The sequence below is a fragment of the Mytilus trossulus genome, chromosome 1 (assembly GCF_036588685.1).
Source record: "Mytilus trossulus isolate FHL-02 chromosome 1, PNRI_Mtr1.1.1.hap1, whole genome shotgun sequence".
Taxonomy (NCBI): domain Eukaryota; kingdom Metazoa; phylum Mollusca; class Bivalvia; order Mytilida; family Mytilidae; genus Mytilus; species Mytilus trossulus.
The window spans coordinates 84252256-84269638 of record NC_086373.1 but is presented as its reverse complement, the minus strand read 5'-3'; the positions used below and the strand labels follow the sequence as shown (position 1 = coordinate 84269638).

Genomic DNA, 17383 nt, shown 5'->3' with positions numbered 1-17383 from the left:
AATACACAAACGATGCAAACAATAGGTCACATGACATGTGTACGGAAAAAGGGAAATATCTTTATAAACACACTATTCCTAACCTTCGTCATCGATAACTAAATATTAAAGATGGAGGTGATATTAGATGGGTGCTCCAGACGGAAAAATAATACTAATAATAAACTTAGTAGTAATTAGTTAAAGCCGACAAATGGTCAACTGGTTTACTTTAAGAATAAGTTTCTTGTATATATAGGGTGATACATGAGGATTAGTTCGATTTGAAAAGTGCTTCATAATAAAGTATTCATTAGAATTATTGTTCGATTTTCACCTTTTGTTGCATTTTCAAGTCTTGTTCGTGTAAGTTATAATTGATGACGTGGCACGGCAGCAAATAATCAAACCTTTTATTTGTAAACTGTATGTCTGATAAAAATAGCTACATCACTTGAATTTTGGAATGGTCATACCTGTTTGACAATTGATGTTTTGGAACATGATGGAAAAATGAACAATGTTGTTCTGTTTAAATCACTATAGTGACTTTTTTGTGTTCTTTGCGGTTATTGTAATGAATTATCAGAATGAAAACTCGCTTATGTGCCTAGACAATTAAAAAATGAAGTCAAATGTGCGCCTTAATGTAGGAGGCGTTAGTTTTTAGTGATTGGACGTTGTAGATCACTGCCATTGAGCAATGTTGAGTATTTTATTAAATATCTGAAGCCAGTGTCATAAACAGTGGGATTGAATCCGAGGTGTCCAGTTCCTCCATGATTCCGACATAAATTGTATTGAATGATCATCATAAATAATCTGTTACGTGTCTAGAGATTGAACAAAATGTATGTGTAGTTCGTGGAGTAAACATTTGAAGGATTTGTAGAAATTTTAATTTCTAGCATAATTTTACTTTCCAACAAAAACGTCTGTTGTCCAATGCTTTTATCACTTAAGGTTTAGGTTATTTCTACTGTAAAGTTTAATAATATAATCTAGATCATATCTGGAATGTTATAACATCATGGATATACCAGTCAAATGTCTAAAAAGATGCTTAAATGAATACTGATGTGTACCAATAGCTGTTTCTGAAATTTGACGTTTACCAAAGTCATGCTGTAAATGTGTGTTTATAAAATTAAAGGTCATACATTGTATGGATCCCATTAGTTTAACGTGGTAATTGTAAAGGTTATGCATATTTCACAGAAGGTTCAACTCAAGAATACCACTTGCATATTCAATCACAATGTGTGGATTTATAGCATGCATTGAAGCTAATCCCATATATCATTGTTATTGATATAAAGGACATGTCGATGAAAACAGTCGATATATTCAAAAGTGTACAGTATTCTTTGCTTTAGTTTCACTGTTGGTTTTAAATTTATCTGTAAATGATATCTTGAAAATATGAGAAATGGAACAGAAAAAAACTATTCTAATTTTTTGCAACACCAATTCTTCATCAAAACAATTTTGCTAAAGGGGATTTGATTAAGATAAACTCAATGTCTTGCAGTGGTCAACACGATAATTGATTGATCTTTACGATGCTTGCTGTTTCGTCTTACAATATTTCCAGTGAATTGGTTACAAGCAGTCCATCATTGTCTAGCTGGGCTTAAGTAATGGTCTGATTTTATCGAGGGTCGGCATTCAATACTAGACAGTTTGCATAGCTGATGTCTACTATGTCAACAACTAAGATTTCCTCTCATTTGCAATAATTCGCTTGTTTGTCCCTTAATATATTTAACAATGCGATTTAGAATGACTCTGCTAAACTACCTTCGTATGATACCTAATAACAAAGTATTTATCATTGATTTAGAAAAATATTGTTAAAATCTGGCTCCCACTCCAAAACATATGTTTAAGAGTCTTTTGCAAGGATTGTTTGCACAATAAAATATTATTTCTTTCAATTGGTTATATGGACCTGATCCTTTCTGGCGTAATTGATCACCAAAATATATTACAGTTAGAAATCCAACATTATAGTAAGGCAATCGATTCCGCCATTCATTCTCTAAACTCTTCCGGTAAATTAATCAATACTTCGTGATTAGGTTAGACAAAACTCTCTTCTGAGGTTTCGATTTTTTTCACAAATTGATGACAAGATATATATTTTATGCTTACATAATAGGGCTGTGTTATGGAAAATTAGTTGTTGGTTTGAAATTTATGATTGCTGTCATTCTGACGTCATTCCTTGTAAAATTAAGTCCGTAGAAACTCAAACAATGGAAAATATTAGTTTAAATTAGATAATCATGTGGTTAAAAGAAATTGAACCGTGTATTAAAGTGCTGAATGATTTGTGTGTAACTAAAAGGATAAGTCTTGCATTGATCGAGGCTGATATAGCTCACTTAATTCACAACGGTTATAGATAATCCGTATCATTATATCATGGTATGGAAATATGGCAACGAACAAAAATGAAATACTACGTAGAACAAATTTATACAGAGATAACACCAATTACTTAAACCACCTCAAAATAGATATATTATTTTAAGACGTAATACCACCATTGATTTCCTCTATTAGTCTTTGTTAGATTTGCACTATTCCATGTATTCATGCTATTCGAAAAAATGTGCAGAAATTATCTTCGTTTTAACATAGAAATACTTGGAATAAGTAAAGATTTATCCTGTCCTGTAAATCACATAACATTTCATTGCATATAAGAAAATAACAATCATTGGAAGTTAACCAATCAAATGTTCACTTTTTTTTTTACCTGTGTACAAGCTTTAGTAACCATGTAACCCCAAGTTTTCAAATTATTCTATAGAATGGTGCTTTGAATTACCCAAGATATTTGTTTATGACCTAGAAATGTTTTACTGCAATGAAATGTAGGATTAGAACTTTGAAATTCAAGGATATATTTTTTCTACATATATTCGTATGCAACCGGAAGTGACGTACTATGATTTGGTGGTATTACACATTATAAGGATTAATTAAAAAAAAAAGAATATTAGATTCATTTATATATCTGTCAAATTATTATTCGTTGGGGCTTGTTTTATACTGATATAGTTCTACAGTATGATTTGTCCCAATTTTCGGATGTGTTGCTTTATGGGTATTTCTATTTATATACATTCCTCATTTTGAAAGCAGTAGTTTAGCTCGTTGTTTTCTTATGTTATTTTTATTTAAACATAGTAATATAAACTCTACAGCTTATATGTTAGAAAAGTACAGAGACATGCATTTACCTTTTTTATTTTTTGTTAATATAATAATAAATTGTATTTGCTGAATATGCTAGTCAAATGATTGGTACTATACCGCTTGTTTTTTTTACAGTTTGGCAGTGAAGTCTGGTAATGGTACACAAGGTGGACCAAACAGTAGAATACCTTTACCAGAGAGAGATGATCCGTAAGTAGTTCTTAAACGCTTCGATATTTCTAATGTGTACGGTTCGTGGATGTAATAACTAGATTTGAAATATTGCTGTGGTGTACACACTGCCTTGTTTAAGGCACTTAATGTTATAAATAGGGAACCAGTTCCGCGTGCTTACATGTCTTAAAAAAATTAAAAGAGTACAATGTGAGCAAATATGATACTTGAAACGATATATTATGAGAAAAATTGATATTTGTTCTTCTTTTAGAACACTTTTTTTATGTATTGGTCCCTCCTTTTGTTCTTCGCATGATGCATTGATTACACGCGAAATTAACAAGGGGAATCGCTTCCCATACAGTAAAAATGTAACTTGGCTATACTGACTTGTTAAAAATAATGATATTTAGGAAGCATATCAACAGACACAATTGTATATGCTTCCAATTTCCATGCATCACAAAAAGCCTTCCTCTGATATTTAGTAAAATGACAGTCTACACACTTAACATCAACTTACAGTGAGGGAAAATGTGTTTCAAATCATGACTAAAGCTCTCTGAAATGTCATTATGTTTATCGCTGTGGTTTTATTCTGTAATATAACTGTTTAGAAATAGCAGTATTTGACAACCCTTATTTTGAGAACAATTTACAGTCATCATTCCGTGTATACTTCTTATTCCATTTATGTAGTGTTTTCTGAACTTGTTCGAATTTTGTCAGGATTTCGTCGACTGACGATTCTCTTTTTACTCCATTCCCTATTCCCTCAACCACAATTTACGAACTACACCGTTCACAATTTTCCATTATAATATACACAAAGAACATTCCCCTTTTCCCAATAAAGTCATACACACAAACGTATATTTCATAATTACGGGCAATCATAAGTTTTTGAAGGTAATGAAAACGAATTAATTACGAGGATGCAAACCCTTTAATAGATATTTGACAAACCCTCGAGACATCATTTTTCAAATGCATAAAATGACTTCAAAAGGGAACTTTAATAAAAAAAATTCAACTATCAAGTCTGAATAAATATTACAACCAAAAGGTTCAGTAATATTTCTCCAAGATACAATAAAACAAAAAAATAATTACAGAAACAGTTTGTTGTAGGTAACATTTGAGCTGCAGAAAGTTAACAATATTTTATACTAGGGTTGTTGTATTCAGAAATTATATTTATTTATTTCATCTCTTTCTTTTCAATTTTGACATGCTTTTATTGTCAAACAGATATGTAAACAACGCTGTATTACGTTTTGATTAAAACAGATATGTAAACAACGCTGTATTACGTTTTGATTATATTAATGACTACTTTATATTTCAGGCCTACACACGAAGAAATAGAAAGTTGGGGAGAATCTTTCGATAAATTAATGCAAAGTAAAGGTATTTTCAAATATCTGCACCTAGGATCTCACATTTTGTAGTTACTAAATGATTTCATCAAGAAATTTATTTTTGAAAATGGTTATTGTTTTATGTTACAAACTCGTTCTACTTTGGTTTGCATTCTTATATTATGTATCTAGAAGAAAAAATGCAATTAACATGCTTTAAAAACAAATGATATGCGTCCAAGGCGATTTTGCTGTATTTACATACATCAAGAATAATAAAAGTTAAGTTTTTGAAAAACAAGGACCAAAACATTTAAAGAGCTACTTGGCCAATAGGAACCTAAAATTATAGCCTAATTCATCTTAGGTCAAATTTGCCTGAGGTGCGATACAAGTGAATGTTTTGTTTTAGAGTAAATCTTGCTAATATCTCTTAAGAAACTACACAAAAAGGTTGAATACAAAGAATACAAACATCGAAAATAACTCGATAATTATACCGACATTGAAAATAAGTCGATATCCATTACAAAATTGAAAAAAAGTCGATATCCATTACAACATTGAAAATAAGTCGATATCCATTACAACATTGAAAATAAGTCGATAGTCAGTACAAACAAGAGTAACAGAAAATAAATATCCTCCCCGTAGTAGACTGTATGTTGTTTTAACCGTAGAATATTATAATTTAATTTGCACTTTGCACATTGACACTTAGAATGAATAGTGTAACTATAGATACCAATGTTTGAATACTTCAATTTTTTTAATTTTATTATGTTTGATTTACATGTAATATGTGAACAATACATGGTTACAAAGGGAAAAAAATAATAGATTTGTGTACATGAAAGGAACATTACCTGTTTCTTAAGGTATTGCTAATTAATGCCACCAATTAGCGTTCATGACCGTCCATTGGTTAAATAATTTTCGCGTATCAAACTCTAAGGAAACTTTGCAGGATTGATATAAGAAGTGTAATTATAGATAAAAAAAATTTACTGCTAAAGAAAAGAATTGTTCTCTAATTTGCAAATAAGATAAAATCTCTATTGAAAAAATTAAGTGAAATGATTTGATTCGGTTTGGTGTTGATTATAAATTCACCTTGATTTTGTAACTGTAATATTTACATGAACACCACTTATTAATCCTTCATAGACAACATATTGTTCAGGTTTGCATTAGCACATGCCAACTCAAATATTTATATTGTAGTAGGTATCTGGTAAGGTTACTTCAGGCGATGACACGTTATTGCGTTATAATAAAAAGTTAAATCACAAAAAATACTGAACTCCGAAGAAATTTCAAAACGTAAAGTCCCTAATCAAATGGCAAAATCAAATGATAAAACACAAAAAAAGCACATCAAACAAAGGGACATCAACTGTCATATTTTCAAGTCAATTACATCTGCCAATCACCATTTTACAGTTTTAACTTCTTACAGGGATATATTTCGATATAATGTATTTATACTAAATGTTGAAGCCTCCATTTCATGGAATGATAGTATCCTTAAAATTAAAGGGTCGTGATATTTATCTAATTTATGATCAAACGACATTTTCATGACCAAAAACTATTTTGTGTAAAAGATAATGACAACTTAAATTGACACCTAGTTGTTGAAAGTAATCCTCAACGATTATGAAGCGCAAAAAAAAAACCAACTAAGCATTGTTTTTGTCTTGTCTAAACGCCATAATTATTCTGATAGACTTTATCGATGTGACAAGAATTTCGCTATTGCACTTGATATTCATGTATTTAAAGATTTTGTTGTGTTTTGTGATGCACACACAAAATTGCAGTAGGGTAAATAGTATAATCTCATTCATGCACATGACTAACATAAAGTAAGATCTATTTGTTTCAAAGTATTCGTTTGCCAAAGGGAAGTAATTCAATTGCAATTTCAAATATTGCTTTAATATTATTTTCGACTCAATCGAGAAGATGTGGTATGATAGCCATACTGCCACCCCCTACGACCTTAATCATACCACATAGTCAGCTATAAACTAACGACCCCAGTGGGAACAAAATAATGAATTGAAAACAAATATGATATACACCAACAGCGACAGCTACTGAATTACAGGCTCCTGATAAGGAACAGGTACATGCACAATGTGTCGGGGTTAAACCAGTTTGAAAGCGCCAACATTCACGTAACCCGGGACAGTGGTGTAATAGTCAAAAGAAAACGGACTATGAAAATTAGTTGAAAATTGCTTAAATCATCAGATCGACACAAGACAGAAATATTTCTAACAAAAACACAGACTGGACATGGCAGGGTATTTATATAAAGACGTCATTAACAGTCATAGAAACACATGACCGTAATTTGCTTAATTTAAATGATCAATACACATTGAATACATTCAATAATACCTCAGTGGTCAAAAGCATTTTCAATTAATTTTGTTTTTAATATGAACTACATTTTCTCATGCAGGTGGACGAAGGACATTTAGAGAATTTTTAAAATCAGAATATAGTGAAGAAAATATATTATTCTGGTTAGCGTGTGAGGATCTCAAAAAGGAAGAAAACCCAGAGATTGTAGAAGAAAAGGCTAGATTAATATATGAAGATTATATATCTATACTTTCACCTAAAGAGGTAATAATCCGGATAAAATTTAAATATAAACAGTCAGCTTGGTTAGCTTTTTATTATATCACACTATTGGCTTATTGTGCATCTGGTTATATATATTGTCACAGTGTATAGACATGAGTTGTGGATTGATCAAATTTGAAAAATATAGCAAACAAATCACCAATGATTCATTATCCATCGTTAAATACAGTTTGATTCAATGGCAAGCATGAAAAAGGAATCGTCATTCGTCTGAAAGATCTGTACAAAAACTCATTATAAATACCAGGTTTACAGTTGTGTACGCCAGATCCGCGGTTCAGTGACGGCTCTCTTTTGGTAAAAAAAGGTAAAACGGCCAAATGAAATACGAAATTCCAAAAAAAAAAAAAAATATAGCTGCAAGGTAGAATCACCAAAATACTAAATTCCGAGGAAAAGGCAATCGTAAAGTCCATTATCACATGGCAAATCAAATGACAAAACACATCAAAGGAATGGACAACAACTGTCATAACGATGTGTGAACAAAACAGACATAATAAATAAAATAGTCAAAAAATATAATAAGATAGTCTACACTTAGGGTAGACAATCCCTAGTTTTCGAAATTTTCGAAGTTTTGTTAACAGTATAAAAGTAAAATATCACTAATATCAAATTGCAAGAAAAATCCATAACGGAAATTTTCTAATCAAGTGTCAAAATCAAAATCTCAAACACATCAATAGAATAAAAGCAACTGTCACATTACTTACTTGGTACAGGCATTTCCCTATGAGGAAAAGGGTGGATTTAACCGGGTTTTATAGCTATTTTAACCTCTCACTTGCATAGCAGTCACAAACCATTCTTTAATATGGCAAACAATATGTTAATTAATTAGTTTGTAATATCGGTTCTATCAATTATATTTCAAGTCAAACGTGGAAATATTGACTACATTTTGTGTGAACATATATTTTTGATTTGTATTGTTTTTAATTTTACATTAATTTCTTTAATTCATTTGTTGCAGGTTAGCTTAGATTCCCGAGTACGAGAAGTTATAAATAGGAATATGGTTGACCCAACACCGCATACATTCGATGAAGCACAGCTACAAATATATACACTAATGCATCGAGATTCTTATCCACGATTTCTTAATTCTCAAATGTATAAAAAACTACTAGAAGAGTCACAATTATCTTGAACCTTAGAAAATTTAATAAATTTTAAATTCACTACAGGTCAAATCAAAGTTGTATCACATGATAAATTAGTGCTGTGTTGTTGGATATCTAATGAAAGATGTGAATTATTGGAATGGTGCCATCTAGGTTGATGTATCCTTTGCTCATCTAATCAAAGTGCGGAATGATTTTGTTGATTTAAAAAATATATTCCGTCATCGAACAACTTGGATTGCCAACAAAGATTTTTACAAAATAATTTTGTTGGAAATTTTGTGATATGTTCGTTGTGACTGAGCCATGTGTGCGACGTTTAGTTTATATGTGTCTGAAAAGCCGTCTTAAGTACCACGAACTTGGCTTTAATAATACTCATATGACCCACAACTTTCGATTTCAATCTCTGTACAAAATACTTGTTATGTTTATAGTCTCAACCAATTATTGATCAATGTTCAATTGTTGTGCAATGTGTTTTCTTTCTCCGGACTCGTGCAATATTTTATTTTACTGTATACCTTTTTATTACGATAAGATTGTAGTTATACCTAAACAGTTACACTATTTATAAAAAAAGATGTTTTATTCAATGTTTTAGCATAATTTGTCCAGAAAACATAGTCTTTCATAATTGATTTCTTTTTATGGTGCTTTTCTGACATATTGGCATGTATACTATCCATATCACATTTATTGTCATCACTGGAAATCATAATCAAAGTAAAAAAAATAATTTATTAACTGATTATTATCAATTGACTTTGATCTAAAGAAAACAAAAAAATATTGTTAAACATAATTTACAACCATTTAATAGAGCTGTTAAATTTAAAGATTCATGTATTAGCATGGAGAGAAATCAGGAAAGGTGAAGATGTGAGATAAAAATGTGTATCCTGTATAATTCATTTCAGCACCTCAATATTTATAATGTTTTACATATGATTAATTAATGTTATATTCTGTTATTTAGGTAAAATTGCAGCATTATAAGTAAAATTTGGTTTTGTTTTCAAGTGCATATTTCTTTAATGTATGCAATAATAAGTGTTTGCTGAAGGTAATTAGAAATGTTACAGTTGCAAAGACAAAAATGATAAAATTTCATGTGAGGTATAATTGTATTATTTTTGAAATGTTTCAACAATTACAATATTCAAATGTGAAATATATGTATACGCAATCCACTTATTTCTTTTTCCACTCTTTATAATACACTCCCTCCCTTTTGGTTTCGTGAATAGATAATGTTTATATTTTATTTATTGACATTTTAAGTAAAACATGTAGTTCAAAGCAAAACCTGGGAATGTTTTAGTCCCAGGCAAAACGTAATGAATACAATTATTAGTCATTGAAAATTGATAATTTCGTTGATTTCAATCAACTTCGATAGTTCTCAATAATTCTAAATATTTTTAGAAATGCATAGGTGAACTATCATACAGATCTTATATAGTAATTGTATTTTCACATTCCAATAGTATAGATATAGCTCTATAACCACTATTTGAGGTTTACTATTTATGTATATGTATGTTACTGTACTTTCAAAAATACATCAAATGGACATTGCTTAAAAGTTATTTTCTTGTATGTTGATGTATTATTTTTATTTGTTTGAATTTGTGAATGTTTGATTTTGTTAGGATGAGTAATATTCGAATCTTAAGATGATTTTGAACTATTTTTGTAGGATACATTACCTTGGTAGCCAGTGTTGTATGTACAAGTGATAGAACGATTTAATTACCATTAAACCTACCAAATAGTTGTCTTTGTGTGAGGTCTTTTAAAAAAAAATTGATATGACGCAAAGCACTCTGATATACTAGTAGTACCAGTGTTCTTTTAATATACTTGTAGTGATTGTGAATAGATAACAAAAAAACCTATAACGTGAAATTATTTATTTGAATTATTGGAGTTTACGAACAATGTTTACTCCACATCTCACTTTATCAATGTATAATTGTTTTTGTCTAATCTAACGTTTATAAACACAAATATCATAATGTTAGGCTAAATTAATCCCTCTATGTTACATATACACCCAAATTATGATATGTGGTAAAATACAAAACTACTGAAGAGACAGCAATATGAAGATCTGACATTAAATAATGTTGTAAAACTATTGCCATGATCGTGTATACTAGAAATACCAATGATTCAATATGGCATAATTTAGACTCGAGTGAAATATTGAAATTTTATTAAAATGGTGCATGTTTTAGCTCATCTTCCATACGATGTTGATTCATACAATGCTTCAACAAAAATTGATGTTTTAAACCTTATATGAATCACTATTACCTGGAATCCAACGATACAAAAGCATTGTCTACTTAAGAAAAGTTTTCAAGCACAGTTAATATCACATATTTTTAATGATAGATGTAGACTGAATTATACATTATACATCTGACAGACTTTCATTTATTTTTTAACGAAAATTCATTTTTTATTTTGATACACTTCTAGTATATAAGTCATATTTAAGATCAACTTATACAGTCAATCTCAGAAAATATGAAAGAAAAGATACACATCATGTATTAATTCTCTGCTTTTGATATTTATAGCAAACAATTTGTGAATTTTCACCAAAAAGTTTCTGGCCAAAGATAAGAAAATTTTGTGCATGATTTCAGATTTCATTAAAAGCAATATCTACGAAATTGGACATTCAGTATGTACTAATTAATGTGGTAAAGAAATATTACCTCGTTTAAATGTTTAAACTATAACAAATTCCAATCCGTAAAAAACTGTAACAAAAATGTAACGGACAACAATATTCATATCATTATAAAAAAATTGCCATAAAATGTTTTACCATATCAGTAACGTACCAGAACTTATTAAGTGTAATCTTCACTCATCTTACACTTTGTGTACTTTATATGTGTAATGAATTGTTAGTTTAAGATTAAACTTATTGTCATTTACTATCATTCACACATATTAGGAACGTTTATTTGTGGTTAATATAGATTTGGAAAAATAGCATAATGATATTTTCTGTGAAAGAAGAAGCGACTATTGCATTTTAGTTATATTTGCAGATTTTAACGTTAACATATTGCTAATGTTGTGTACAAAATAAACTTCACCTTCAAATGTATGCTGTTCCTGTCGGAAACACACACACTGATTAAATAATATAATGTTTGGAAATAGGTTTCAAATAGTCTTCTCTAACAATTTAAATAGGGGAACGTCACAATGAATTACATGTCCCTAAAATATCATTGGTTCATTAATAAGAAAAACCATCATTTATCGTGTCATATTTAGCTGACAGTTTGTGTTTCCTTCAATCAACGCTATCTTACCAACAAACGGGTATTTCTATGTTTTGATAAGTCTCAGCGATATATTTATTAATTCATTTGAACGATATAGTGAAATAGACATTAAACTAGAAAATTATGTGAACTTTCCTCATTTCAGTGAGTTCAAAGTGGCTATTTATATACATTTATATCGATACATTTAGTCTTTTCTATAAGTGTTCGTGGGTACAACTTTTTAAAGTTATGTTATTTAAATTTTATTCTATGTAATACCAACACATTTTATATTATATCTATTCATCTGATGTCTAGGTATCTAAAACATGAATATTTCTTGGCTCCATGTAACCACATTTAGAGGATAACAGATGAGTGTTGTTTGAGAACAAACAGAACAATATCAACTACGTCCCATACGTTTAAATCTGTTTAAGATTTGACTGTAAATTTTGGCCTTAACCTAAGCTATAAAGATGCTTAAAAGTATGTGGTGAATTATATTTTGAAACAAAAAATCATGCTTTTATACAACAGGTGGAGTGGAGATATATTTGTGTCCCTTCATTTGAAGTAATTGAGCAGGTCTGTGTATTCTACATCTATATTTAAACCCTGGTGTTTCCGTATTTTAAAATACAGAGTTGTAAAATGTCCTATTCGTTATTTGGTATATCAGTTATGCATGCTCCCATTCTAGAAATTTGATCGTAATTGAGTTCACCTTCTCCTTTCGTCCAACAATTATTTCTCAGGTCTTACAGAACAGAATGACTAGTTTTGTTAGCAGCTTAGTTATGACTTTTGAGATGTCAGTTATATACTTCCGGTTTGCCAATACTTTCAATTGGAGGTTTACTTATTACAACGCGTGAAATCCATGTTGGTAAACACATTTTACAAATATCACAGTTGCCAACTGTCTAACCATTGAACATTCATTATTTGACAAATGAATCTTCATTTGAATTGATTGTGTGCTTTAAAACAACAATGAAAAAACTAAACACACATTCTCATGTACAAATAGTTATCAAGTATCAGATATATACTTGTAGGATTGTATTTTGTTCTGACCATTTATTCGCAAATTTGATTAGCCAATCATTATTGGCATTACTAGTGTGAAAGCAATAATATAAATATGTTTGTCTTCCAATGATCAGTCATTATTGGAGCAATTAATACATAATTTTCACTGGTTCTATTAGATATTTTATCTAATCTAGCATAGGTACATATTAAAGTGCAATCCTGTTCAATGTCTATTTATTTGACCATCCTAAATTAATTAATCTTTACTTGCATTCTTCAAACAAATGTTCAAAACTTGAGAAATGATCGTTAAACAATATCAGTCAACTTCATTTCATAGTTATAGAAATATTTATATTATATCATTTTATAAATATATATTGGACAAACAGATAAACGTCTTGCCAATCATCTTTTGCAAAACATCGTTGTGGTGGCAATTGTAATTCCTGAAATGATTTAGGCAGAGCTATTTCATGATGATTAGTTATGCACAAAATCTATCTCATTTATTTCATTTTTACGCATCATTGTAATACCATATGAAAACAATAACATAATCTGGACACAATTATTTTCAAAGTATATTTTTATGAAATATTCAGATTTGTCTCGATATCATAATAAATAAGTGTGTTGATCAAGTAGTCCTGTGATGTGTACCTATTACTTGTTATAAAGAAAGTTTATCAACTTCATCAAAAGGTTCTTTTTAAATTTATTTAGATTTAAATCTCTTACCTATTCCCTTTCATATAAGTTCTATGTATCAATAAGTTGCAAAAGACTATGCACTGACATTAGTTCTATTATTTCATCTGTTAAATGGATTATCCTGACATAATACGGGCTTACAAAATAACGGTTTCAGTTTGATACTCATAAATACATCTTTACTTCTCACATTATTGTCTCGAAATTTTTTTTTGAAGTCAGATTTCGAAAGATAATTTGCTTATATTAACTTTAAAATACTCCTCAAGAAGGAAAGATAAAGAACAATGATCAATTTCGTTCGAAGGGGAGTTGTAATGTGTAATTTTATTTATTGAAGTGGCATTTGCACTAAGTAAATGCAATACCTTGAAGTTTTACGTTGCTGTCAGAGTCTAATGTTCGGCATGTTTGTTTTCATTGTTTGGTTTGTAAAATTTCCAAACTGAAATGGGAATATCCGTCGGAATGGAAAATGCGCATATCAAATAATTATAAGACACAAAAGCTATCAATAGGCACACATTTGGTATTGAATGATATATCCTGAATATTTTGAATGATTCATTCAGTCTTTTTCATACACATATTATTAAAAAAACCCGGATGAACGATTTCTATATACCTGAAGGTTATTATTCTAAAGGTGAGTAAATACCATCAGGGACTAAAGATATGCCGATTTGCTCATGTCAAATATACGGCATTTAAGAAATTTGAAACATAATGATTTCCTTTTTGACATTGACATCTAAGAAGTTGTATATGTAAGTTCTTTGGTATAATATCTTCAGTCTCAATTCAACAAATGAAACATATCTATTTTTATACGACCGCAAATTTTGAAAAAAATTTCGTCGTATATTGCTATCACGTTGGCGTCGTCGTCGTCGTCGTCGTCGTCGTCGTCGTCGTCGTCCGAATACTTTTAGTTTTCGCACTCTAACTTTAGTAAAAGTGAATAGAAATCTATGAAATTTTAACACAAGGTTTATGACCATAAAAGGAAGGCTGGTATTGATTTTGGGAGTTTTGGTCCCAACATTTTAGGAATTAGGGGCCAAAAAGGGCCCAAATAAGCATTTTCTTGGTTTTCGCACTATAACTTTAGTTTAAGTTAATAGAAATCTATGAAATTTTGACACAAGGTTTATGACCACAAAAGAAAGGTTGGGATTGATTTTGGTAGTTTTGGTTTCAACAGTTTAGGAATTAGGGGCCAAAAAAGGGCCCAAATAAGCATTATTCTTGGTTTTCTCACAATAACTTTAGTTAAAGTAAATAGAAATCAATGAAATTTAAACACAATCTTTATGACCACAAAAGGAAGGTTGGTATTGATTTTGGGAGTTTCGGTCCCAACAGTTTAGGAATTAGGGGCCAAAAAGGGACCCAAATAAGCATTTTTCTTGGTTTTCACACCATAGCGTTAGTATAAGTAAATAGAAATCTATGAAATTTAAACACAAGGTTTATGACTATGAAAGGAAGGTTGGTATTGATTTTTGGAGTTTTGGTCCCAACAGTTAAGGAAAAAGGGGCCCAAAGGGTCCAAAATCAAACTTTGTTTGATTTCATCAAAATTGAATAATTGGGGTTCTTTAATATGGCGAATCGAACTGTGTATGTATTCTTCTTATTTTTTGGTCCTGTTTTCAAATTGGTCTATATTAAGGTCCAAAGGGTCCAAAATTAAACTTAGTTTGATTTTAACAAAAATTGAAACCTTGGGGTTCTTTGATATGCTGAATCTAAAAATGTACTTAGATTTTTGATTATTGGCCCAGTTTTCAAGTTGGCCCAAATCGAGGTCCAAAATTAAACATTGTTTGATTTCATCAAAAATTGAATAATTGGGGTTCTTTGATATGCCAAATCTAACTGTGTATGTAGATTCTTAATTTTTGGTCCAGTTTTAAAATTGGTCTAAATAAAAGTGCAAAGGGTCCAAAATTAAACTAAGTTTGATTTTAACAAAAATTAAATTCTTGGGCCTCTTTGATATGCTGAATCTAAACATGTACTTAGATTTTTGATTATGGGCCCAGTTTTCAAGTTGGTCCAAATCAGGATCTAAAATTATTATATTAAGTATTGTGCAATAGCAAGTCTTTTCAATTGCACAGTATTGTGCAATGGCAAGAAATATCTAATTTCACAATATTGTGAAATAGCAATTTTTTTTTAAATTAAGAGTTATCTTTCTTTGTCCAGTATAGTAAGCAAGAAATATCTGCAAGAATTTTTTTTAATTGGAGTTATCTTTCTTTGTCCAGAATCAACTTAAATCTTTGTTATATACAATATACAATGTATATTCACTTTTTACTACCAACTGATAAATTTAAATAATCTTTACCATTCAGTGATAACAAGCAGTTTTTTTACATCTTAATATTTTATGATGTATTTAAATGAGTAGTAATTGTTGCAAACTCCATTAGAATATTTTAATTGAAATTAGTTTTGGAATAAGGGAAAGGGGGATGTGAATAAAAAATTGGGTTCAATTTTTCTCATTTGAAATTTCAAAAATAAAAAGAAAATTTCTTCAAACATTTTTTTGAGAGGATTAATATTCAACAGCATAGTGAATTGCTCTAAGAGAAAACAAAAATTTTAAGTTCATTTGAATACATTCATTCTGTGTCAGAAACCTATGCTGTGTCAACTATTTAATCACAATCCAAATTTAGAGCGGAATCCAGTTTGAATGTTGTGTCCATACTTGCCCCAACCATTCAGGGTTCAACCTCTGCGGTCGTATAAAGCTACGCCCTGCGGAGCATCTGGTTACATATACATAAATATTTCAAAATTTTATTTGTAAGAGTATCATTTTACATATCTACGTTCCTATCAGAAACTAACTCATAAACGTTATAAATGTGAATCGGTGACATTGGGCATCAGTGTAATTTGGTGACCAATTATATTAACAAAGTACCATTGCTTTTACTGCTCAAATATTTTTAAAAACTTGGCTCGAGTAATGGAGCTATTTTTTTTTATATCTTATTCAGCCATTGACGTTAGCTTTAATGAAATAAAGTTAATATTTGGAATAGAACAATAAATCATAGTTTGTAGTTTAAAGAGAAAAATAATAAATATTGGTAAGATTTTTATTCAATTGGATATATTACTTTTGTTTATATAATGTTTGAATGCATTAATGACAAGTATGTCCAATTGTGTCAAATTGTGGCTTTGAAATATTGTAGACCTACATAAAGGGTTCCAGAAAATGAATAGTTGTACAAGAAATTAATTATCTTGTAAATGTTTTTGGAACTTGACATGAATACATCGAATGCTGCATAACGTCAAGCCTAGTCTGTAGAATTGTTTTAACAGACTCAGCATTTATTTCATTGTGTGTTGTACTTTTGTTAAAATTTCTGATCACTTACATTGCTAGTGATGGCACCGTATATTCATTGTATTTCATGTTTCAGACCGGAGGTTTAGGAAAAAAATTCTCTACAAGTTATTTTAAAATTATAATATTTACGAATTCCAGTAGATTTGTGTTTCAGACCTGTGCATTTCTTTTTGTTCATAAGGTGTGATGTGGTTTATAAGTATTTTGACTCCAAAATGCATGTTTTAATAAAACCTTTTGTTTACTAGGTATGTACTAGTAAATTATTTATTTGAAATTTTCTTTTTTATACATGGTTGAGTGAAGACAATAATATGTGTGTTTGTAGTTCATTATTTCTCTAATCTCAGTAGCATAGCATTATAATGACTATTTAAAAGCTCATAAATGTTTGAATTTTATACGGAAAAATACTAATTCAACGACTTTATACTC

General features: G+C 29.9%; 1 protein-coding gene across 7 annotated transcripts in view; it reads left to right on the top strand.

Annotated features, from left to right (window-relative positions):
* LOC134687539 (regulator of G-protein signaling 17-like) overlaps window positions 1-10291 on the top strand; it is a 45087-nt gene extending 34796 nt beyond the window's left edge. For 6 of the 7 annotated variants that reach the window (XM_063547952.1, XM_063547916.1, XM_063547923.1 and 3 more), the window contains 4 exons: window positions 3322-3396; window positions 4712-4773; window positions 7198-7364; window positions 8362-10291. In XM_063547952.1, the coding sequence (XP_063404022.1) occupies window positions 3322-3396; window positions 4712-4773; window positions 7198-7364; window positions 8362-8538 (481 nt within the window). In that variant the 3' untranslated portion in view covers window positions 8539-10291. The remainder of the gene's footprint in view (window positions 1-3321; window positions 3397-4711; window positions 4774-7197; window positions 7365-8361) is intronic. The other variant, XM_063547942.1, reaches the window with a different exon arrangement.
* The last annotated feature ends 7092 nt before the right edge of the window (window positions 10292-17383 follow it).